The sequence below is a fragment of the Bubalus bubalis genome, chromosome 2 (genome assembly GCF_019923935.1).
Source record: "Bubalus bubalis isolate 160015118507 breed Murrah chromosome 2, NDDB_SH_1, whole genome shotgun sequence".
NCBI classification, from domain to species: Eukaryota; Metazoa; Chordata; class Mammalia; order Artiodactyla; family Bovidae; genus Bubalus; species Bubalus bubalis.
The window spans coordinates 155,058,219-155,084,937 of NC_059158.1; the positions used below are offsets into that span (position 1 = coordinate 155,058,219).

Sequence of the window (26,719 nt, forward strand, 5' to 3'; positions counted from 1 at the left end):
AAGAGAAGACAGAGCATATGTAAGATTTCTCCTTTATTATGTGGACACAAAAAAGGCATAAAACTTTTTCCCCATAATGATATATTTGAATGAATACTGTGCTTACACATTTATGTCAAAAATCAGTTTAAAATATAATTAGATTATCTTCTTTAAAAAAAAAATAGGTAATACAGAGAGGAAAAGCCACAAGGAACTATTGATGTGATCAATTATTAACTGAAGACATGATAAATCACTTATTCCCCATCACTATATAAGGAAGAAGTGTTTTGTTTGCTTTAGATTTACTGCAATATCATGGAGCAGACTAAGTATCAATAATTTGCTATTAGAATGGGTTACCAAGGGAGCTTATAGAACGATTTTTTTCCTAAATGTTCTTAAATATAGCACGTTCTTTATTTTTTGACATACTTTAATCTAAAACCTTAACCTTAAAACAGATTATTTTGGAGGGATACATAATACTTAGAAAACATTGTCTTTGCCTGTAATCCTACTGAGGACAAATACTCTTTAAATAGATAAGTATAAAACTAAAAAGCATTAATCAAGGCACAAATAATTAGGTGAAATGTGAGATGGATTTTACAGGAGGTTAAAAAAAAAACACACACAGTAGCAAATAAAATGAACTCAAACTCAGGACTAGAAACTAGAATTTGGAAGATGAATGTGAAGGGCTTGTTGGGGGAATAAGTAATGTGATTATTGAAATGGATGGAATTAATGGAAGAAAGCTTTCTATCAGGGCTGAAGAGCCTAATTACTATATGCTCATGTGTCTGAGCCAAAGAGAACATGGAAAATTGAAAACTATATGCAGGTCAAGAAGCAATCAGTTCAGTTCAGTCGCTCAGTCGTGTCCGATTCTTTGCGACCCCATGAATCGCAGCACACCAGGCCTCCCTCCATCACCAACTCCCAGAGTTCACTCAGACTCACGTCCATCGAGTCAGTGATGCCATCCAGCCATCTCATCCTCTGTCGTCCCCTTCTCCTCCTGCCCCTAATCCCTCCCAGCATCAGAGTCCTTTCCAGTGAATCAATTCTTCGCATGAGGTGGCCAAACAACTGGAGTTTCAGCTTTAGCATCATTCCTTCCAAAGAAATCCCAGGGCTGATCTCCTTCAGAATGGACTGGTTGGATCTCCTTGCAGTCCAAGGGACTCTCAAGAGTCTTCTCCAATACCACAATAGTTAGAACCAAACGTGAAACAATGGGCTGAGTCCAATAGGGAAAGGAGTACGTCAAGGCTGTACACCGTCACTCTGTTTACTTAACTTATACGCAAAGTACATCATGCGAAATGCTGGGGTGGATGAAGCACAAGGTGGAATCAAGGTTGTCGGGAGAGATATCAGTAACCTCAGATATGTAGATGACACCATCCTAATGGCAGAAGTGAAGAGGAACTAAAGACCCTCATGATGAAGGTGAAAGAGGAGAGTGAAAAAGCTGGCTTAAAACTCAACATTCAAAAAACGAAGATCATGGTATCCAGTCCCATCACTTCACAGCAAACAAATGGGGAAACAATGGAAACAGTGGCAGACTTGATTTTCTTGGGTGCCAAAATCACTGCAGGAGATGACTGTAGACATGAAATTAAAAGATGCTTGCTCCTTGGGAGAAAAGCTATCACCAACCCAGACAGTGTATTAAAAAGCAAAGACGTCACTTTGCTGACAAAGGTCTGTACAGTTAAAGCTATGGTTTTTCCAGTAGTCATGTCCAGACATGAGAGATGGACCATAAAGAAGACAGAGCTCCAAAGAATTGATGCTTCGAACTGTGGTGCTGGAGAAGACTCTTGAGAATCCCTTGGATTGCAAGTTCATACCAGTCAATCCTAAAGGAAGTCAACCCTGAATTCATTGCAAGGACTGATGCTGAAGCTCCAACACTTTGCCCACCTGATGCAAAGAGCCAACTCACTGGAAAAGACCCTGATGCTGGGAAAGACTGAAGGCAAGAGGAAAAGGGGGTGACAGAGGATGATACGGACATGAGTTTAAGCAAACTCCAGGAGATGGTGAAGGACAGGGAAACCTGGAGTGCTGCAGTCCATGGAGTTGCAAAGAGTCGGATATCACTGAGCAAATGAATGCCACAAATAAGGCATAAAGCAATAGTCATTAGAGACAAAGACAGTATGTAGCTGTGAAAACAGAAAAACATATATGTCTACTGGCTAAACTATGGGTCAATGCAACACCAATAAAATTAAAACTATTTTCAGAATATAGGAAAACCGCAACATCTTCACTGCTGAATTTACACGTAGTGCATGATAGTATATTAACAACTTTCATATGCACCATTTTTGACAGTTCAGTTCTCTTATGACCTATCAAAGAAATCTCTTTATGATTCAGTGAATGGCAAATGACTACATATAGATAACATACTTTATCAATACTAAATCATAAAAACTGGTAAGTAAAACATTTTATATAGTCACTAACCAGGAAAGTATCTTTCTGATTCCAATTTTTCTTCTGTTTCTTCACAACATATTATATGAGCAAATTTTACCTCTTTTTTCCCTCTGATATGTTCCTACTCTATTTTTTTAGTGCTGATTTTAAATAATTTTAAATGTATTTCACATAAAAGTTTTGAAGGTATGACTGAAGATTTTAAATTTCTTTTCAAAAATTTAGTTTAAAATCTTGACAGACAATCTAAGTGTCCATAAATTATTGCTTTTTTACTACAGAAAAATTAATAAGAAATGTTGGAGGGTCATTGTTACTGACCTGTAATTGACCAAGGTTAATAGATTCAACATAAAAATGCATATATGTATTAATATACATAATGTATATATATATATCACAACTAGTAATAATCATTTATTTATTTAACACACATAGACTGAGAATATATGCATGCAGCCTGCCCTCCATTTCCACAGGTTCCATATCCATGGATTCAACTAACAGTGAGTGGATCAAAAACAATAAAAAAGAAAAAAAAAATTTTTTTTTAGAAGTTCCAGAAACAAAACGAATTTGTCATGTACTAGCAACTATTTACATAGCATTACACTGTATTAAGTATTATAAGTAATCTAGAGATGATTTAAAGTATATTGGAGAAAGTGCATGGTGGCACCAGTGGTAAAGAATCTGACTGCCAATGCAGGAGATGTAGAAGACCTGGGTTCGATCCCTGGGTCAGGAAGATACCCTGGAGTAGGAAATGGCAATCCAATCCAGTATTTCTGCCGGGATGATCCCATGGACAGAGGAGCCCCTAGTGGGCTACAAGCTATGGGGTCGCAAAGAGCTGGACATGACTAAAGCAACTTGACATGCTCAGGCACACACATGCATAAGTTATATGCAAATACCATGCCACTTTATTTAAGGGACCTGAGTACCAGATTTCGGTACCCATGGGGGGACTGGTTCCAAGTCCTTTGTGGACACCAAGAGTCAATTCTGTACACCTAGGGGAGAAGCTACAAACATCATTTTATAATAAGTTTGGCAAACATGCACTCAAGTAGTTCTAAGTTCTCTTAGTCACTAAAGAACCAATGAGATAAAAGGGCCTCACAGAGCTGAGTGGGACACAAGCCAAGGAAAGAAAACAGGAAGAACTTTAAAGCCTGGTAAAGCTGCGTAGACATCAAAGGAGAAACAATAAAAGGAGATACAGAAGTAGAATAAGAATCTCCCAGGAGAGAGAAAAGCTTGTGTGAAGGCCTGACATAAGCTAGTGTGGAAAATGAGAAACACCAAAAAATACAAAGAGAAGAGCAAGAAAGAAGAAAAGAAGAGGGAGAAAGACAGAGAAGACAAAGAATGCAGTGTTCTGGAAAAGTAAATTGTGACCTGAAACAAAAAGGAAGGAGCTGAAGAGGTGGACTGTCTCCTAAGGACCCTGATCAGCTCCCTGAACGGCTATCAGCAGAAGGGAGGCATCAACAGAGCAGGACAGCTGAGAGCTGGGGCTACACAACAAGACAGCCTGAATTTAGAAAGCGTCTGTCTACAATGCGGGAGACCCGGGTTCGATCCCTGGGTTGGGAAGATCCCCTGGAGAAGGAAATGGCAATCCACTCCAGGACTATTGCCTGGAAAATCCCATGGACAGAGGAGCCTGGTAGGCTATAGTCTATGGAGTCACAAAGAGTTGGACACAACTTAGTGACTAAGCGTACACGCACAGGATACAATACAAGGATAAAAAAAAATGAAAGGTACAATCCTCACTTGGATTCTTTTTCATCACTAAGGCTAATAAAAACAAAGTACTTACTGGAGTGTGTTGTAACATTTCAGCCTTTTTTTCAGGTGTTTAACATTTCAGTTTTACCCCAAAAGCAGAGATCAGAATACGGTATAGGCCTTCAATGTCCTCCCCCTCATGAATGACAGAATAATTAATACGGACCTACTGTAAAACACAGGGAACTCTTCTCAATGGGAAAAGAATCTAAAAAGGAGTGGTTATATGTATACATTTTGAGCAAACTCTGAAATTTAGTGAAGGGCAGAGGAGCCTGGTGGGCTACACTTCATGGGGTAGCCAAGAGTCAGACATGACTTAGCGACTGAACAACAACAAATATGTATGTGTTTATCTGATTGACTTTGTTGTACAGCAGAAACTAACACAACATTTTATATCAACTATATTCCAATAAAAACTTAAAAAAAAAAATGATGAATAGACACACACCTACAGCTGTCCCCGAGATGATCTTGACCACTAGTACAAGGGGAGAAGGAGAGAGGGGCTAATTTAAACTTGCACTTGCACATATAAATCAGTCTATCCCAAATAACACATGAAACAGCATTTTTACTAATACTAAACCTGTAACATATGACAGCTAGACTGTCCACGATGAAATCCTTTATGAACAACTATGAAACTGCAACACATAGATTTTAATTTTTCAAGTCACTTAATTTGTGGTGAAACAAGAAACAGCAGAGAAATTCAAAAGAGCAACATGATTCTTAACAGCTATAAATAAATTATCTGTTACATAAGATGAATATTTGAAAAATTAACAACAGTAGTGGAATAATAACTTCAATGTATATACTATATTCTAACTAAGAATTCTACATCCTTAAAAAAAAAACTCTGTTAATAGCAGACCAAGTATCAAATCCTGAACTCTATATTTCTCTTAAAAAAAAAAAAAAGCTTATGATATGCTCCAAACACCCAATATACTTCTGATGTGACTGGAATAGTTCTGTTTTAAGTTCAGTCTGAGACACATAGAAAGCCACAGAAAAGGATAACCTGCTGCTGCTGCTAAGTTGCTTCAGTTGTGTCCGACTCTGTGCGACCCCATAGACGGCAGCCCACCAGGCTCCCCCGTCCCTGGGATTCTCCAGGCAAGAACCTGGAGTGGGTTGCCATTTCCTTCTCCAATGCATGAAAATGAAAAGTGAAAGTGAAGCCATGTCCGACTCTCAGCAACCCCATGGACTGCAGCCCACCAGGCTCCTCCATCCATAGGATTTTCCAGGCAAGAGTACTGGAGTGGGTTGCCATTGCCTTCTCCTTAAGTATAGCCTATGAGGTTTTAAACAGTTACCAACATATTTCTGAGAAACAAAGAAACACAGAAGATTTGAAATTTATTTTCATATATGAAGTTAAAAATAGAACTTTTTCCCTCCTGGGTAACAGACTCTTATTTTAGCCCTCAAGGGGTAAATGTCTCATGCAAAACACAGCAACTTCAGAGCAAAGCTGATTAATCAGTTCACTTCAGTTCAGTCGCTCATTCATGTCCAACTCTTTGCGACCCCATGAACCGCAGCATGCCAGGCCTCCCTGTCCATCACCAACTCCCGGAGTACACCCAAACCCATGGCCATTGAGTCGGTGAGGCCATCCAACCATCTCATCCTCTGTTGTCCCTTCTCCTTCAGCCTCCAATCTTTCCCAGCATAAGTCAGCTCTCTGCATCAGGTGGCCAAAGTACTGGAATTTCAGCTTCAACATCAGGCCTTCCAATGAATACCCAGGACTGATCTTTAGGATGGACTGCATAGATCTCCTTGCAGTCCAAGGGACTCTCAAGAGTCTTCTCCAACATCCCAGTTCAAAAGCATCAATTCTTCGGCACTCAACTTTCTTTGTAGTCCAACTCTCACACACATACATGACTATTGGAAAAACCGTAGCCTTGACTAGATGGACCTTTGTTGGCAAAGTAATGTCTTTGCTTTGTAATATGCTATCTAGGTTGGTCATAACTTTCCTTCCAAGGAGTAAGTGTCTTTTAATTTCATGGCTGCAGTCACCATCTGCCGTGATTTTGGAGCCCCCCCAAAAAGTTTGTCATTGTTTCCATTGTCTCCCCATCTATTTGCCATGAAGTGTTGGGACCAGATGCCATTATCTTAGTTTTCTGAATGTTGAGTTTTAAGCCAAATTTTTCACTCTTCTCTTTCACTTTTATCAAGAGGCTCTTTACTTCTTTGCTTTCTCCCATAAGGGTGGTGTCATCTACATATCTGAGGTTATTGATATTTCTCCCAGCAATCTTGACTCCAGGTTGTGCTTCTTCCAGCCCAGCGTTTCTCATGATGTACTGTGCATAGAAATTAAATAAGTAGGGTGACAATATACAGCCTTGACATACTCCTTTTCCTACTTGGAACCAGTCTGTTGTTCCATGTCCAGTTCTAACTGTTGCTTCCTGACCTGCATACAGGTTTCTCAAGAGGCAGGTCAGGTGGTCTGGTATTCCCATCTCTTTCAGAATTTTCCACAGTTTATTGTGGTCCACACAGTCAAAGGCTTTGGCATAGTCAATAAAGCAGAAATAGATGCTTTTCTGGAACTCTCTTGCTTTTTCCATGATCCAGCGGATGTTGGCAATTTGATCTCTGGTTCCTCTGCCTTTTCTAAAACCAGCTTGAACATCTGGAAGTTCACGGTTCACGTATTGCTGAAGCCTGGCTTGGAGAATTTTGAGCATTCCTTTACTAGCGTGTGAGATGAGTGCAATTGTGTGTAGTTTGAACATTCTTTGGTATTGCCTTTCTTTGGGATTGGAATGAAAACTGACCTTTTCCAGTTCTGTGGCCACTGCTGGGGTTTCCAAATTTGCTGACATAGTGAGTGCAGCACATTCACAGCATGATCTTTTAGGATTTGAAAAAGCAAATTAATACTATATTCAAATGCAAGAGGCATTTATAAAATGCCAGTTTGCACAGCAAAAGCTCAAAGCGCATTAAGAAAGTATTCTAAGCAAAATGTGACTGTAAGAAAATAGTAAAGAAACAGAATATTAAAATTAAATCAAAATAAAATTTAAAGTAAGAAATATACATATATATGGTCTCAGATTTAACTACAAAATAGGTAACTTTGTTTTATAGTTCACAGGGACAATTTCAGGATAAATTAAAAGGATAACAAAAAGTCCATCTTCTCTTTAGTACCTATATTCTACTATTAATACATTAGAATTTCAGAGTGATAACTACTAGTAGTAACCAAATTGAGAGATATCTCCAAATATACAGTATGAAAGTGATCAAAATAAATAATGTTATGGCAGGTTGGGGACAAAGGACAGGGGATGGGAAACAGGAAGTAGGGTGGGAATTATTTCTGTTAGATACTCTATTCACATACCCAAGACCAGAGAAGGCGGAAAGCATCCTGATTATTTTTAAGAACTATAAGTATCATTTTAACATCAAAACCTGAGAGTAAAAAATGGAAGTTAAAACAACAAATTATTCTAATTTATACCTATAGATGCAAAAGTTTTAAATAAATCCTAGGAAACTAATGTGAACTATTTGTGTAAAGATTAACATAATAAACTAAGTTTATCCCAACAATACAACATGGAGTAATATTTTTAAATGTGTTAATAACATCAACTGGCAAAAAGTGTAAGATCATCTCAAAATCACTTAATAAAATAAAATCCAGTCTTGTTTAAAAATGCTAAAATAACCGGAAGGAAGCTCTTTTTTAAAAATTGAAGTGTAGGTGACTTACAATGTGCTAGTTGCTGGTATATAGCAAAGTGATTCAGTTATACACACATCAGTTCAGTTCAGTTGCTCAGTCGTGTCCGACTCTTTGGACCCCATGAATCGCAGCACGCCAGGCCTCCCTGTCCATCACCAACTCCCGGAGTTCACTCAGACTCACGTTCATCGAGTCAGTGACGCCATCCAGCCATCTCATCCTCTGTCGTCCCCTTCTCCTGCCCCCAATCCCTCCCAGCATCAGAGTCTTTTCCAGTGAGTCAACTCTTTGCATGAGGTGACCAAAGTACTGGAGTTTCAGCTTTAGCATCATTCCTTCCAAAGATATCCCAGGGCTGATCTCCTTCAGAATGGACTGCTTGGATTTCCTTGCAGTCTAAGGGACTCTCAAGAGTCTTCTCCAACACCACAGTTCAAAAGCATCAATTCTTCGGCGCTCAGCCTTCTTCACAGTCCAACTCTCACATCCATACATGACCACAGGAAAAACCATAGCCTTGACTAAACGAACCTTTGTTGGGAAAGTAATGTCTCTGCTTTTGAATATGCTATCTAGGTTGGTCATAACTTTCCTTCCAAGGAGTAAATGTCTTTTAATTTCATAGCTGCAGTCACCATCTGCATTGATTTTGGAGCCCCCCAAAATAAAGTCTGCCACTGTTTCCACTGTTTCCCCATCTATTTCCCATGAAGTGATGGGACCGGATGCCATGATCTTCGTTTTCTGAATCTTGAGCTTTAAACCAACTTTTTCACTCTCTACTTTCACTTTCATCACATACATTTATAAATATATACACATATATATACATACATATATATATTTTTTCATATTCTTTTATGCTATGGTTAATTATAGGATATTGATTACAGGAGTTCCCTGTGCTACACAATAGGACCTTGCTTTTTATTTTATATATAGTGGTTTGTATCTGCTAATCCCAAACTCCTAATTTATTCCTCTCTTACCCTCATTCTCCTTTGATAACTATAAGTTTGTTTTCTATGTCTGTGAGCCTATTTCTATTTTGCAAATAAGTTCATTTGTATCATATTTTAAATTCCATATGTAAGTGAAATCATATGGTATTTGTCTTTTTCCTTCTGATTTACTCAGTATGATAATCTCTGCTGTGATGATCTCTGATATGATAATCTAAGATAATTCGCTCAGTATGATAGTACCAAAATCAGATTGTTTATATTCTTTGCAGCCAAAGACGGAGAAGCTCTATACAGTCAACAAAAACAATACCAGGAGCTGACTGTGGTACAGATGTTAAACACCTTATTGCCAAATTCAGACTTAAATTGAAGAAAGTAGGGAAAACCACTAGACCATTCAGGTATAAACTAAATCAAATCCCTTACAATTATACAGTGGAGTGAGAAACAGATTCAAGGGATTAGATCTCATAGACAGAATGCCTGAAGAACTATGGACAGAGGTTCCTAACATTGTACAGGAGGCAGGAATCAACACTATCCCCAAGGAAAAGAAATGCAAAAAGGCCAAATGGTTGTCTGAGGAGGTCTTACAAATAGTTGTGAATAGAAGAGAAGCTAAAGGCAAAGGAGAAAAGGAAACATACACACATTCGAATGCAGAGTTCCAAAGAAGAGCAAGGAGAGATAAGAAAGCCTTCCTCAGTGATCAATGCAAAGAAATAGAGGAAAATAACAGAATGGGAAAGACTAGAGATCTCTTCAAGAAAATCAGATACCAAGGGAACATTTCATGCAAAGATGGGCACAATAAAGAACAGAAATGGTATGGACCTAACAGAAGCAGAAGACATTAAGAAGAGGTGGCATGAATATACAAAAGAACTATACAAAAAAGATCTTCACAACCCAGATAATCACGATGGTATGATCACCCACCTAAAGCCAGACATCCTGGAATGTGAAGTCAAGTGGGCCTTAGGAAGCATCACTATGACAAAGCTAGTGCAGGTGATGGAATTCCAGTTGAGCTATTTCAAATCCTAAAAGATGATGCTGTGAAAATGCTGCACTCAATATGCCAGCAAATTTGGAAACCCCATCAGTGGCCACAAGACTGGAAAAGGTCAGCTTTCATTCCAATCTCAAAGAAAGGCAATGCCAAAGAATCCTCAAGCTACTGCACAACTGCATTCATCTCACATGCTAACAAAGTAATGCTCAAAATTCTCCAAGCCAGGCTTCAACAGTACATGAACCATGAACTTCCATGTGTTCAAGCTGGATTTAGAAAAGGCAGAGGAATCAGAGATCAAATTGCCAACATCCGCTGGATCATCGAAAAAGCAAGAGAGTTTCAGAAACACATCTACTTCTGCTTTATTGACTATGCCAAAGCCTTGACTGTGAGGATCATGACAAATCATGGAAAATTCTTCAAGAGATGGAAATATCAGATCACCTGACCTGCCTCTTGAGAAGGAAGCAACAGTTAGAACTGGACATGGACAACAGACTGGTTCCAAATAGGGAAAGGAGTATGTCAAGGCTGTATATTGTCAACCTGCTTATTTAACTTATATGCAGAGTACATCATGAGAAACGCTGGGCTGGATGAAGCACAAGCTAGAATCAAGATTGCCAGGAGAAAGATCAATAACCTCAGATATGCAGATGACACCACTCTTATTGCAGAAAGCCAAGAAGAACTAAAGAGCCTCTTGATAAAGTGAAAGAGAGAAGAGTGAAAAATTTGACTTAAAACTCAACATTCAGAAAACTAAGATCATTGCATCTGGTCCCAAAACTTCATGGGCAAATAGATGGGGAAACAATGGAAATAATGACAGACTTTATTTTTGGGGGCACCAAAATCACTGCAGATGGTGACTGTAGCCTAGAAATTAAAAGACGCTTGATCCTTGGAGAAAACTTATGACCAACCTAGACAGCATATTAAAAAGCAGAGACATTACTTTGCCAACAAAGATCTGTCTAGTGAAGGCTATGGTTTTTCCAGTGGTCATGTATGGATGTGAGAGTTGGACTCTAAAGAAAGCTGAGAGCCGAAGAATTGATGCTTTTGAACGGTGGTGTTCAAGAAGCCTCTTGGGAGTCCCTTGGACTCCAAGGAGATCCAACAAGTCCATCCTAAAGAAAATCAGTCCTGAATATTCATTGGAAAGACTGATACTGAGGCTGAAACTCCAATATTTTGGCCACCTGATGCGAAGAAATAACTCATTTGAAAAGATCCTGATGCTGGGAAAGATTGAAGGCAGGAGAAGAAGGGGGTGACAGAGGATGAGATGGTTGGATGGCATCACCGAGTCTATGGACATGAGTTTGAATAAACTCTGGGACTTGGTCATGGACAGGGAGGCCTGGCGTTCTGCAGTTCATGGGGTCACAAAGAGTTGGACATGACTGAGCAACTGAACTAAACTGAAGTTAATCTCTAGGTCCATCCATGTTGCTGCAAATGGCATTCTTTTATTCTATTTTATTTCAGAGTAATATTCCATTAATATTGCAGCTCTTAATATTTCACTGTATACATATCCTACCTCTTCTTTATCCATTCCTGTGTTGATGGACATTTAGTTTACTGCCAAGTCTTGGCTACTGTAAATAGTTCTTTTATGAACACTAGTATGCATGTATCTTTTCAATTAAAGTCTTCTCCAGATATATTCCTAGCAGTGGGATTCCTGGATCATATGGCAGCTCTAGTTTTATTTTTTAAAGGCATTTCCATATAGCTTCCCATAGTAGCTGTACCAATTTACAGTCCCATCAACAGTGTTTCCTCCACACCCTTCCAGCATTCACTGTTTATAGACTTTTCTTATGGTGGCTATTCTGACTGGTGTGAGGTGGTACCTTATTATAGTTTAGATTTGCATTTCTCTAATAATTAGTGATTTTGAGTATTTTTTCATGTCTCTGTTGGCCATCTGTATGATAAGATCATTATTTTTAATACGACCTTAATATTGACTTGTAAACCTACAGCCAATATTTTTTATAAAATGAGAATAAAGCAAGTATGCCAGGTATACCACTATTATTTTATAATATGGCTCTGGAAACTGTGACAAATGTAATACAAAATAAAAGTTAACATATGATCATTTGATCCTTCTCTTTACTTCTCCCTTTGATTATTGAAGAGACCTTTTCAATTGGATTCCTTCCCAGCGTGGAGGTGAAAATTTTCAGCTTCATATGTGAACTCTTTAGCACACAAGGCCTTTCACTGCCTCTGCCCACCTTCTCTGGCCTCTTATCTCACCGTGCTTCCTCCCTTCATTCTAGTCCCCTAGAAGTAAAACAAGTGCCTAGTACCTTAGCAACCATTATCCTCTTTCTGCAAAGTCCACCCTCTTATCCTTTTTCTTCAAATTCAGTTGAAGTGCTACATCCTCTAGAAAACCTTTCATGACTTCCTCTAGTCATTATTTGTAGCCCCTATCCTTGATATTCATAGAATCTTGGGGGCACTGAGCTATGAAGACATGTATCATACTGTTCTGTAACCACTACCGTGAGTGTCTGTTCACATCTACTAGAATACAAGTAGCAGATAAAACAACTGGGGAGATGAAGATGTAAAGGGGGCAATGGAGAAGAGTGTAAGAGAAAAATCTAACACTCATTCCGTTGAAAATCCAGGAAAAGAAGGCATGTAAGTAGAAAGAAGCCTTTAGCTTTGAGATAATGAAGAAGATTCCAAAATGTCTCTTGTAGAGCTAAAGAATGGCATTTAGAAATTTAGAATAGGCAAAAGGACACTACTTATCTACAACTTCAATTAGCCGAAGCACCAAGGGCCAAAGAAGGAAGGATAAAGAACAGTTTTTGCCCTTTCTCGTCTCTACCCTTCTTCTAGAGATGGAAAAAATCTAGTCCTGGTTACTCTGAGATAAGATATATTAAGAGTAAAATACATGGTAAGCAGAGAAAAAAAATGGAAGCACACCTATCAACTCAGATTTCAGAGTCTGAGATATTAACAGCTTAAATGGAAAATGAACTTTAGGCGGAAAAAAAAAAACAAAAGAGTAGTAAGAACCCTACAAAGTCTCCACGACACCCTCCCCATGCTCTATTTCAGACATGGAGGAAAGCACAGGAACAAATTTCATCTGTTCTCACCTGTTAATACTTAACTCTAGAAAAACAGTATAAAGAACACTGGCAGAAAGAAAAATAGACCTTAAAAATGTCAAGGCTAGAGGAATTACTTTGGGTGGCCTTGATCCCACAAAAGGAAACAGGAATGCCCAATGGGCAAGAGACTAACAATTCTGCCCAGGGAGCATACATCGTTCGTTCACTCTGATCAATACGGGGAACCAGTTCTACCATCCGAGATAAGGTGCAGCTTACAGAAACTTGGATTTACACATTCTCTTCATAGTTATAGCGAAGTTGGGAGCAGAGGGAGGCAATTCCTATTTTCATCTTGTCTGTTCCTTTAACCAAGAGATGAAAAAATATATCATCATTTTATGGATTCAGAAAAGTGCAAGTGTTAGTCGCTCAGTCATGTCCGGCTCTTTGCGACCCCATGGACTGTAGCCCAGCAGTCTCTCCATGGGATATTCCAGGCAAGAATACTGGAGTGAGTTGCCATTCCCTTCTCCAGGGGATCTTCCCAACCAGGGATCGAACCCAGGTCTCTTGCATTGCAAGTCGATTCTTTACCATCTGAGCCACCAGGGAAGCCCTTTTGTGCATTCAGAAAAGTGAAAGTAAAAGTTGTTTAGTCATGTCCGACTCTTTGCACCTCCATGGACTATACAGTCCATCAAATTCTCCAGGCCAGAATACTGGAGTGGGTAGCCTTTCCCTTCTCCAGATCTTTTCAACCCAGGGATCGAACCCAGGTCTCCCACATTGCAAGAGGATTCTTTACCAGCTGAGCCACAAGGGAAACCCTTTATGCATTCAAAGACTGACCAATTCACTCTACAAATAACTGTGGGTACAGACTACCCGGCATGCTACAGTCCATGGTGTCGCAGAGTTGGACACGACTTAGTGACTGAACAACAACAGACTACATCAGGCACTCAGGAGGGCCTGGGAGAGCAGGCATGATCCCTGGCACACAGAGCACACAACCTAACGAGAAGATAGTAAGAAGCAGGTACACTGCCACCTCCATTTATAACCAGGAGGAAGCACCATATACAAAGGACCCACGAAAGCCAGCCAAAAACAAACCATACCTAAGATGAAACCCAAAGGAAGAATATACCACACAACGCAAAAGCATATTTGATGGTTAGGAGGCAAAATAGCTTTGCATATCTTAAGGAAATAAAAATTTAGAAAGGCTAGTGCAAAAAAAGTTGAAGAAGGGGGACAGGAGGGACCAGAGATGGAGTTGGAGAAATGAGGAAAGCTGGACCACCTGAGGCCCTACAAATCAGGTTCTTAAGTCTGACTTCTATTTTTAAAATATTGAGTTACTGGGAAGGGTTTTACGCAAATAAGTCATTTGGCCAGAACTGTATATTTTGAAAGCTCTTGGACTGTGTAGTATGAAGAGTAATCTGAAAAGGAGATCAGTTAGGAAATGGCAAGGCTAATCAGGTCAACAGCAATGATCACAAGATAAAACAGAAACCAAAAAATACAGAAAATACTTAAGTATGATGACCACCAGTCCAGAACAGAAGGAATAACGATGTTTAGAAACAGCTCCTGGTCTGTTACACCTTAAATTAAATCAACTCTTGCAATTGTCCTACAGTTGCCTTAGTATCCTATACCCAAAATCATTCCTGATTTCAGTCACCAAATAAACCTGCCTTCCCTACTATCCAAACGGTACCAACCGGCTCTCCAATGCAGTAACCATCTGGCATATGTGACTATTTAAATTAATTAAAATGTATTTTAAAATGTATTTCCTCAGCAGCAACAGCTCCATTTCAAGTGCTGAATAATAAGAGATGTCCAGTGGCTACTGAGTGCCTGCAACTGTCAGGAGCGTCTCCATCAGTGCAGAAAGATCCACTGGACAGCAATGGGCTGGCGGTGTACCTACACCTGCTGCTTCACCCCATAACCCTACTGGGTACAACACAGCCATCTGAGAAGGCACCTCTGAAAGCAGACCCGCTAACCGTCTCAGACCCACACCTTGTGTATTAACGAGCTTCACAGTGTAGTGAAGAATCATGGTGTACAAACCATACGACAGACCCTGGGTTTTGGCTCATTAATCCCCACTATACTCTGAAGAAATAGAAAAGCAGCAGGCATCACCCATGTTTTATAGGTGAGGACACCAAGGCACAGAAACTAACCTGACTGAAGCTGTAAAGGCAATAATGGAATCACAAATAAAAGCTGGAATCCCTAACACCCTGACCAGTGCTCCATTCATAAGAGTGGTCATGGCTGATTTAAGCGCCCATGAACAGGAACTATTCCGTTTTACCTGAACAAAGCAACCACCTGCTCTACCAAATGGATCGCTATCCCAAGAGGGTCATACCTGTTAGACATGTATATATGTATACATACACACAAACACATGGCCTAATCTAATACACGTGTGTGTAAAAAATTTAAAAAAAAAAACAGAAAAATTAAAAAAATAGAAGAGATGTGTTTTCTGAGTTTGCCTCAACCATCTTATCACATGTGATGAGAAATAAAGGACATTAAAAACACCAAAACTAACAGCACCAAGGTATAGCAATTTCCTGCATTATTATTTATCTTTCAACTATATTATATGATTCCCTATTTTTTAAAAAAATGAAACCTATAAGATCTGCATTTTGGAATCTTTATTCCCTTCTGTAAACAGAGCAAGTCCTGACTTCTGTGTGCTACTTCCAAACCTGCAAAAGTAATGGCTAAACAGAGAGGCAATTCTTGCATTTTCATTCCAACTACTTCATTAACTAAAAATAGAATCAAATAATATATAGGGAGACATGAACCAAGTTAGAGATTACAGATATAAAATCCACATACAGCATTTACTTGTGACACTCTTGACAACAGCAACTTTAAAATGCAGCCGCCAGCATTCACTGATATGTCTCCGTGCTCCAGTACTGGGAAACGATTTACCTGGAGGTTCACTTGAATGATTTGAAAAATCTAAGAAATAATTTGACTGCACTTGCCTAACATCTGAATTCTTACATATTTTAAATGTGGTTATACTAAATATTTAGGAAAAGAAGAAAAGGAATAGAAGATTTACAACAATTCTAAAGTACTAGGGAGCATACAAAGTAGTTATTTAGCTTCACATTCTTCTAATTCTTGCCTTATTAATAAGTATGAATCAATCTACATAAAAACTGAATGACTTTTTCCAGAAACTCGAAGCTTCCAAAATTAATCTGAAAACTGTTTCTGAATTAAGAGTATACCTCCCTTCAACACGTAAGAATTATAAAGGAAAAGGGCATGAATGCTGATTTTAAGTCTAGAATACATTGGCCACATTTAAATATAGTTGTGGAAAAAAAAAAAAAAACAGTCATCAACTTAGGTAGAAAAGTCTCTGCTTCATCAAAGACCTTGTTTCAATAAAAAGTCAGCGGAAAAAAATAGGCCTTAAGGTGAACTACTTACACTGCCTCCCTGGAGGCACCATAGCTGAGTAACAGCTTGACAATGTCCACATGCCCGTTCTTCACTGCGTCGTGAAGAGGCGAGTCGTTCTGATACCCAGTGGTGTTCACCAACGCCTTGTGCTGGAGCAGCAGCTCCACCACCTTCAGGTGCCCGTGATTGCAGGCTTCATGCTGATTAAAGGAGAGTGAGAAGAGCAATGAGGAAGACCAATGAATAATATCATAACAAAGCCACACTTCAGAAAAATAATACAAACCTCAATCAGAAAACCGGTTCTTACCTAAATACTCATACAGACCATAAGTTATTGACAGAGTAAAAACTCTTAATAGTCTTTAAGGTAAGATAGGCCGCAATCAAGATTTATGTAATTCATGAAAAAAGATCTTTCTCATTTGAGCCTTGGGTCAAACGCTCTTTACTTGGAAGAAAAAGTAGCTTTAGTCCAATTACAGCTCCTAAATTGCACTATAGCAAGAAATTTAAAACAAGGGTGAAAAAAAACATAGAAAATATTTCAAAACCAGATCATGCATAAAATCTGAAATCCTTCAAGGCTGAATAGTACTCACTAAATCAACTGCTTAGCCATAAGCTAAGTGGCATATATACACGTAAGCACCCAGCAAAGTGAATGCCTTAGAATGAGAATTGACGAGACAAGCCTCTCTAGTTGTGGAAGCTACAGATATTGTATGGCTAGTGTCAGTGACAAAAGATATAACACAGTGGAGGTACTCAGAAGGAACTTAATGAATGACATAACTGGTAATGGTGGAATGTTCAAAGATGCTTCACACTGCAAATCTTCCTTCGGTTTAATCATCTGCTAATGATGCCACTGTGTTGTATTCTAAGAAATCTCTGGCATAGCATGCCTTTAAGTACATACCTTCAAATCTTAATAGGCAAAACACCACACTGAATGCTTCTGGTCTATTTCTATGAGAAAGGACTCCAAACTAGGTCTCATGTCCCCTAAATTATTCACCAATTTTTATTAAAGTTTGCCTTAGTTGCTTAAAAGAAAAATTAACCTTTCTTTGAAAAGGTTAGCCAGACTGTGTGTGGAGTCCAAACAACAAAGTGACTCTAATCTAGAATAAACACTCCCAGCTTAAAAAATTGCAGGGAGAAGGCATTATAGACAAGTTTAAAACCTTTTTTGCACCTAGTCTAATGAGAATCTCTCCATTTCTTCGAATTTACAGTTCACAGAATAAGGGTATCCATCTCATCTCTTGATATTCTATGGTTGCATTCAAACCACATGCTAACTGTCCCAATGGTCCATATAGCAGTTGTTTCTATGTACTTGTGCCATTCTTTTCCCAGACTGTTCTTTACATTGTATTTTTTAGCAATAAAAAGCAAAGACTTTAAAAATTATTTAATGTGAGCAAAGATTTCTACTACCTCTGTGTGTCTGTAATTGCACAGGGTATAAGTGAGGCCAAGACAGATCCTCAATAACAACCACTGCCATGTACTACATTCCTATACCCATTTCTTGACTTCTTTATCCTGAAAATTGTGGTTCCAGTGACATGCAGTGGTGCAGAATAGAGCCTGATGTCTGTTGTAGCAGTTAGCTTTCCATACATGTGGTAAATTCAAAAATATAGTGGAACCACTCTTAAATCTAGAAGCAGTCAGTCAAAAGGTAGGCAATTTTTCACCTGTCACAACTGAAAAGCTAGATGAAACATGATGTTTACCCTTATTTGTTTAAAACATGAGTTCCCTTATTTGTTTAAAACGTGAGTTCTTCAGATTAAAAAGAGACTATATATATGGCAGAAGGGGATATACAGACACCTACATAACTATAATAACTATAAACCATAAACAGAAAGATAATAAAAAACAAACAAGAAGAAAACTACCAATGGTGTCCATCCAGCATGGTCTTTAACATTTGGGTCGTTTCCACTTTGTAAGAGGTATTCAACAGAAGGGATGTCGCCCTAGTAGAACAATGAGAAAGTAAAATTAAAAATTATAAAGGAAAGAAAAAAAAAATCATGATTTTTTATTTCTTCTTTACGATTTTGTCTTCTTCAAGATAAAATTTAAATCTGTTCTATGCCCATTGCTCATGAGCCAATAAATAATAAGTTACTCATTCATGGATTGTTCTCAGATATCAACTCAAACTCATGTAGTCCATCTCTGAACAGACTCCAATATCTCTGCAATTAGCAACCTGTATCAAAAGTCAAGTCAAAACACCAAGGACAGTAGCCAAAGTTCATCTGATCATAATGAAGTTTTTAAAGTCACCATTTTATTTGTGAAAAACATCCTTTTTGAACATACAAGAAAATGGTTTCTGATTATCATTTAAAACAAAATTAAAGCCAAGAGGGCATCTCGGTGAAGCAAATGTTAAACCCATAACTGCTGCCTTATTGGTAGTTAATCTACTTATCCTCACGACATTAATTTAGTTTCAGTTCAGTTCAGTCGCTCAGTCCTGTCAAACCCTTTGTGACCCCATGAACAGCAGCATGCCAGGCTTCCCTGTCCATCACCAACTCCCAGAGTCCACCCAAATCGATATCCATTGAGTCAGTGATGCCATCCAACCATTTCATCCTCTGTCGTCCCCACTCCTCCTGCCCTTAATCTTTCCCAGCATCAGGATCTTTTCAAATGAGTCAGCTCTTTGTATCAGGTGGTAAAAGTATTGGAGTTTCTGCTTCAATATCACTCCTTCCTATGAACACCCAGGACTGATTTCCTTTAGGATGGACTGCTTGGATCTCTTGCAGTCCAAGGGACTCTCAAGAGTCTTCTCCAACACCACAGGTCAAAACCATCAATTCTTCGGCACTCAGGTTTCTTCACAGTCCAACTCTCACATCCATACATGACCAGTGGAAAAACCATACCTTTGTCTAGATGGACCTTTGTTGACAAAGTAATATCTCTGCTTTGTAATATGCTGTCTAGGTTGGTCATAACTTTCCTTCCAGGAGTAAGCGTCCCTTAAATTCATGGCTGCAATCACCATCTGCAGTGATTTTGGAGCCACCAAAAATAAAGTCAGCCACTGTTTCCCTATCTATTTGCCATGAAGTGATGAGAGCAGATGCCATGATCTTAGTTTTCTGAATGTTGAGCTTTAAGCCAACTTTTTCACTCTCCTCTTTCACTTTCAAGAGGCTCTTTAGTTCTTCTTGGCTTTCTGCCATAAGGGTGGTGTCATCTGCATATCTGAGGTTATTGATATTTCTCCTGGCAATCTTGATTCCAGTTTGTGCTTCCTCCAGCCCAGCGTTTCTCATGATGTGGTCTGCATATAAGTTAAACAAGCAGGGTGACAATATACAGCCTTGACGTACTCCTTCTCCTATTTGGAACCATTCTGTTGTTCCATGTCCAGTTCTATCTGTTGCTTCCTGACCTGCATATAGGTTTCTCAAGAGGCAGGTCAGGTGGTCTGGTATTCCCATCTCTTTCAGAATTTTCCACAGTTTATTGTGATCCACACAGTCAAAGGCTTTGGCATAGTCAATAAAGCAGAAATAGATGTTTTTCTGGAACTCTCTTGCTTTTTCCATGATCCATTGGATGTTGGCAATTTGATCTCTGGTTCCTCTGCCTTTTCTAAAACCAGCTTGAACATCTGGAAGTTCACGGTTCACATATTGCTGAAGCCTGGCTTGGAGAATTTTAAGCATTACTTTATTAGCGTGTGAGATGAGTGCAATTGTGCGGTAGTTTGAACGTTCTTTGGCATTACCTTTCTTTGGGATTGGAATGAAAACTGACCTTTTCCAGTCCTGTGGCCACTGCTGAGTTTTCCAAATTTGCTGGCAGATTGAGTACAGCACTTTCACAGCATCATCTTTTAGGATTTGAAATAGCTCCACTGGAATTTCATCACCTCCACTAGCTTTGTTCGTAGTGATGCTTCCTAAGGCCCACAACTTCAAGTTCCAGGATGTCTGGCTCTAGGTGAGTGTGAGTGATCATATTCACTTTTCTCAAAGTTATTTTTCAGGCAAAGGCAAGGCTTATTTTCTCAAAAAAAAAAAAAAGAAAGAAAGAAAGAAAAACTGACAGCTTACTCTGAAATGCTGAATAAATAAAAGTTATATGTGATAAAAATTACATACGCCAATGTTGTGTTTTGAGAAGAGCTTCTTCAGGGAGAAGGAAATCTCTCTCCTACAACAAGCAGCCCCAACTCCTGTTGGGGCTATTCTGTATTGATTGGAAAATATAGAAGTCACTAAATCCCCTCAAGACAGTAACATTTGCTTTTACTGGGCTGTTTCAGACTACCTCTCAAATACAGCAAATCTAAAATGGTAGCTTACTCAGTTTTCTAAAAAACAAAAACAAATCTTCATGCAATATATATTTTTAAGTCCCTAGATTACCAAAAAGACCTTAAATATTCAATGGGCCTAAAAAGCAAGCACTCTACATGTCTCAAATCAGTTGCGCCACGTCCATTAAAAAAATATTTCCCATAGTTCCTCAGAGGAGCAATTCTACACCTGTGGTGCAAGTTCACGTCCATTTAGCTACTTTTGCACCATGTTTAAGTCAGTTCCAAATGAGCTCAGGAACATCTGTCAAGACACAAATTTGATTTTTTTAAACAATCCCATGAATACAAGGACAGATGAACGGCCAGAACCACACACATTCCCAACCTTCAAAATGAAAGTATACACAAAAAATACACAGAAACCTTCACAAAAATATCCTCAATCTAATTCTACACAGCAGTCACAAAAACATATTAAAGAAGCCTGTAAATTAATATAAACACAACTGTGCAATGAAAGAGTCATATGGAAGTCACATAGGCAATTAGAGTGACAATTTGGAAACTAAAAGCAGAATCTCTTTTAAAGTTGCTAGCCATCTATGGGGAAGCACAGAGTATGACACAACTGAAGTGACTTAGGAGCAGCAGCAGCCGGTGGTACTTTTCTTTCAAGTCACCTCTTCATATTATCAAAGGTGTCTTCTGTTAACATGTTAGCCCTAGACTATCCTGAAAAGTACGAATAAAGCTAGTGGAGGTGATGGAATATCAGTTGAGCTATTTCAAATCCTAAAAGATGATGCTGTGAAAGTGCTGTACTCAATCTGCCAGCAAATTTGGAAAACTCAGCAGTGGCCACAGGACTGGAAAAGGTCAGTTTTCATTCCAATCCCAAAGAAAGGCAATGCCAAAGAACATTCAAACTACTGCAAAATTGCACTCATCTCACACGCTAATAAAGTAATGCTTAAAATTCTCCAAGCCAGGCTTCAGCAATACGTGAACTGTGAACTTCCAGATATTCAAGCTGGTTTTAGAAAAGGCAGAGGAACCAGAGATCAAATTGCCAACATCCAATGGATCATGGAAAAAGCAAGAGAGTTCCAGAAAAGCATCTATTTCTGCTTTATTGACTATGCCAAAGCCTTTGACTGTGTGGACCACAATAAACTGTGGAAAATTCTGAAAGAGATGGGAATACCAGACCACCTGACCTGCCTCTTGAGAAACCTGTATGCAGGTCAGGAAGCAACAGATAGAACTGGACATGGAACAACAGACTGGTTCCAAATAGGAAAAGGAGTACGTCAAGGCTGTATATTGTCACCCTGCTTATTTAACTTCTATGCAGAGTACATCATGAGAAACGCTGGGCTGGAGGAAGCACAAGCTGGAATCAAGATTGCCGGGAGAAATATCAATAACCTCAGATACACAGATGACACCACCCTTATGTCAGAAAGCCAAGAAGAACTAAAGAGCCTCTTGAAAGTGAAAGAGGAGAGTGAAAAAGTTGGCTTAAAGCTCAACATTCAGAAAACTAAGATCATGGCATCTGCTCCCATCACTTCATGGCAAATAGATGGAGAAACAATGGAAACAGTGGCTGACTTTATTTTGGGGGGCTCCAAAAATCACTGCAGATAGTGATTGCAGCCATGAAATTAAAAGGCGCTTACTCCTTGCAAGGAAAGTTATGACCAACCTAGATAGCATATTAAAAAGCAGAGATATTACTTTGCAGCAAAGGTCCATCTAGTCAACGCTATGGTTTTTCCAGTGGTCATGTATGGATGTGAGAGTTGGACTCTAAAGAAAGCTGAGCGCCAAAGAATTGATGCTTTTGAACTGTGGTGTTGGAGAAGACTCTTCAGAGTCCTTTGGACTGCTAGGAGATCCAACCAGTCCATCCTAAAGGAGATCAGTCCTGGGTGTTCATTGTTGTTGAAACTGAAAATCCAATACTTTAGCCACTGGATGCAAAGAGCTGACTCATCTGAAAAGACCCTGATGCTGGGAAAGATTGAGGGCAGGAAGAGAAGGGGACAACAGAAGATGAGATGGTTGGATGGCATCACTGACTCAATGGACATGAGTTTGGGTAAACTCTGGAAGTTGGTGATGGACAGGGAGGCCTGGCGTGCTGTGGTTCATGGGGTCGCAAAGAGTCAAACACGACTGAGCGAATGAACTGAACTGAACCCTGAAATGTATAGCTGATTTGCAAATTGCTTGTTTTTTATACTCAATCTGTATTTTCCTCCCTAGTTCTGAAAATCTGTCATATTTTCTCCTTCTCCTTTATGTAGATGTAATGTCATGCACATAAATAAAATTATGGTAATTAGATAATCCAGGGTCCACAGTAACGGGGTAAGCTTGAACCAATATATAGTTTCCAGGATATAAATTAACTTCTGCGTCTGATTTCTTGGAATTACTTTAAAACAGAAATCTCTCAAACAGAATATTTTCTGAGTAATAAGAACTCACTTCTAGGCTTCTCACAACTAGATTCTCTTAAACCACAGAAGGAGGAAAAATCAGAGGTAACAGTATTTACCAAAGCTTATAAAAATTTTTAAACAGACTTGATGCTTTCAAATAATACCTTAAAGGGAACATGTGTCACACTGAATCTTCTTATTGCTAACCTTTCATTCAAAGGAAATATTCTTCACGTATTCATGCATATGGCATCAATATAAGTTAACTTTTCAAAAACAAATACACTCACACACAAACAAAACTTTTTTCTTATAAAGGTAAGGTTTTTAGAATAAATATCTGTATAAAAATAGTACAGGACAGTACAGTTAAGTACAATAATAATGACCTACCCAAGGTGGCACTAGTTGTAAAGAAACTGCCTGCCAATGCGACAGATGCAAGAGATGTGGGTTCAATACCTGGGTCGGAAAAATTCCCTGGAGTACGAAATGGCAAACCACTCCAGTAATTTTAGCTGGAGAATCCCATGGACAGAGAAGCCTGGTGGGCTACTGTCCATGGGGTCACAAAGAGTCAGACATGACTGAGTACTTACACACAGCAACACCCAAAATGGTTGGGTTTTTACACATAAATGAACTAACCAGGTACCTAAAATTTCTCCTTTTAGCAATTAAGTACTGTTGTCGCCAGCTTGAAGACAGAGGACAAGGGCCACATACCCAGGAATGTGAGTCTCTAGAACCTGAGAAGAGCTCTTAGCTATAAGCCAGCAAGAAAACAGGATCTCAGTCCCACAACCACAAGCACACATACAGTTTCCACGAATAACCCAGATAAGCAAGGAAATGGGTTCTCTCTTAATACCTCCAGAAAATAACACAGCCGATGAACTGATTATAGTCTGGTGAGACTCATACCAGACTCTGACCTAGAAAGCTGTAAGAAAATTAATTTGCCTTGTTTAACTCACTAAATGTGTGGTTACTAGCTATGACAGCAACAGGAAGCTATCTCAAGGGGCTAGGGCAAGAAAACACAAGTAACTTCCATGAGGGTGATAGCTATGGCCAACAAAGATGCCCGGAAGTAGGTATGCGGCAAGATATTAAAGAATTTTAGTAATGATGTGGCCAAGCTCAAAGGTCCTTCTGTAAAGCCATCTCTGTAGCAAGGGATGCTACCAGCCCAACAGAAGAGGAGAACTACCATGGGATTCTCAGACCTCAGCACGTCCACCAGGTGTATGCGGTGCAGCAGTGCACTCTGAGGATCCGAGGGAAACAAGGAAAACGTGGGCACGGCACGTGTACAAGATGTTCCTGGAGAAAATAACAACAACAAAATCTATCTGACAGCAAAAAACTTCATCTGTTCTGTCGACCTGCAACGTCATCAGATCTGTATTCATCACTCGGCTGCTGTAACTCTTTCCTTTTCCCTGCTCTTTGTTCCATGTTATAGTATAGCTGACCCTTGAATAACACAGATCTGAACTGCATGGGTCCACTTAAACACACATTTTTTTCAATAAATATACTGGAAAAATTTTCGAAGTTTGTGACATTTTGAAAGAACTTGCAGACCCACCAGGTAGCAAAGAACTGTGGAAAAAATTAAGAAAAGTTAGGTATGTCATGAATGCATAAAATACATGTAGATAACAGTTGATCCTTACCTGATCTATGGTGATATTTAAATTAAATTAATCATGCATTAGTATTCTCACACTTTTATAACTTTGCTCTCAAAGAACTACACTACCATTTAAGATGCCTCTCTGTACAGTATGCCTCTCTCTTGCAACTGGAGAAACTGCACATCAGTCTATCATCACAGGTAAGTCATTTTTTTAAAAATGTAACAATATTTCCAATAGTGTATTATGAGTATGACACTATGGGCCATAAAAATCTTATGATTCACTTACAGAGTATAGGCTAGGCTACAGTGATGCAACTGTATCAGTTACACTTGTCTACCACAAAGCAATCACACTGCTGCTTCAGTATCAATGCATGAATCATTATACCTGTTAATAAATATGAATTTTTCACAATATCTTTTCATTTTTGATGTCTAGTGTTAGTACTGCATATACCAAGTACACTATTTTATATCATACAAGACAGCACTGATGTATGTACTGACTATTCATCTCATAAACAGACAACATAAACCAATGTTACTTTGTATTGTATAAAAGCAGTACAGTATCATAAATGTTTTCCTTATGATTTTCTTAATTAATACTTATCTCTAGCTTCCTTGGGATTCTCTTGTGGTTCAGCTGGTAAAGAATCCGACTGCAATGCGGGAGACCTGGGTTCGATCCCTGGGTTGGGAAGATGCCCTGGAGAAGGGAATGGCTAACCACTCCAGTATTCTGGCCTGGAGAATTCCATGGACTGTATAGTCCACAGGGTCGCAAAGATCAGACACGACTGACCAACTTTCATTTCTAGCTTCCTTTATTGTAAGAATACAGTATATAATACTTATAATATAGAAAACATGTATTCACTGGCTGTTTATATTACCAGTAAGGGCTTCTGGTCAATAGATGGCTATTGCCTAGAGGAGCTAAGCCAGGTCCGAGGTCAGGGGCAGAAGCCGGGAGGACCCCATGCCCGAAAGGCGGTGGCCAAGAGGAGTTACCCACGTCCGAAGTCATGGGCAGCGCCAAGAGTGCCAGGCTGCGATGGCGCAGGAACGGCGGAGAGGAGCTTCCCCGCGTCCGAGGTGAGGAGGGGCGGCCGAGAGGAGACACCCAGCGTCTGAGGTCAGGGGCGGCGACGAGAGGAATTACTCTGCATCCGAGGTCAGGGGCGGCGACGAGAGGAGTCACCCCGCGTCCGGGGTCAGGGGCGGCAGCCGGGAGGAGCTACCCCCACGCCCCCACACCTAATACCAGGGGCGGCGGCCGGGAGGAGCAACCCCATGCCCGAGGCCAGGGAAAGAGGCCGGGAGGACCAACCCCACGCCCAAGGAGCCCTGGCTGCGCAGGCGGGAGCAGGAGGAGCTAGAGGAGCTATCCCACATTGAAGGTCAGGAAAGGCGGCAGTGAGGAGATACCCCTCGTCCAAGGTAAGGAGCAGTGGCTGCGCTTTGCTGGAGCAGCCGTGAAGAGATACCCCATGCCCAAGGTAAGAGAAACCCAAGTAAGACGGTAGGTGTTACAAGAGGGCATCAGAAGGCAGACACACTGAAACCATATTCACAGAAAACTAGTCAATCTAATCACACTAGGACCACAGCCTTGTCTAACTCAATGAAACTAAGCCATGCCCGTGGGGCAACCCAAGACGGGCGGGTCATGGTGGAGAGATCTGACAGAATGTGGTCCACTGGAGAAGGGAATGGCAAACCACTTCAGTATTCTTCCCTTGAGAACCCCATGAACAGTATGAAAAG

General features: G+C 39.7%; 1 protein-coding gene across 3 annotated transcripts in view; it reads right to left on the minus strand.

The window, feature by feature from the left end:
• BARD1 (BRCA1 associated RING domain 1) overlaps nucleotides 1-26,719 on the minus strand; it is a 90,190-nt gene that overhangs the window by 24,565 nt on the left and 38,906 nt on the right. For all 3 annotated transcript variants that reach the window (XM_006051405.4, XM_044937770.2, XM_044937771.2), the window contains exons 5-6: nucleotides 18,453-18,533; nucleotides 16,564-16,736 (exon numbers count right to left, since the gene is read on the minus strand). In XM_006051405.4, the coding sequence (XP_006051467.4) occupies nucleotides 16,564-16,736; nucleotides 18,453-18,533 (254 nt within the window). The remainder of the gene's footprint in view (nucleotides 1-16,563; nucleotides 16,737-18,452; nucleotides 18,534-26,719) is intronic.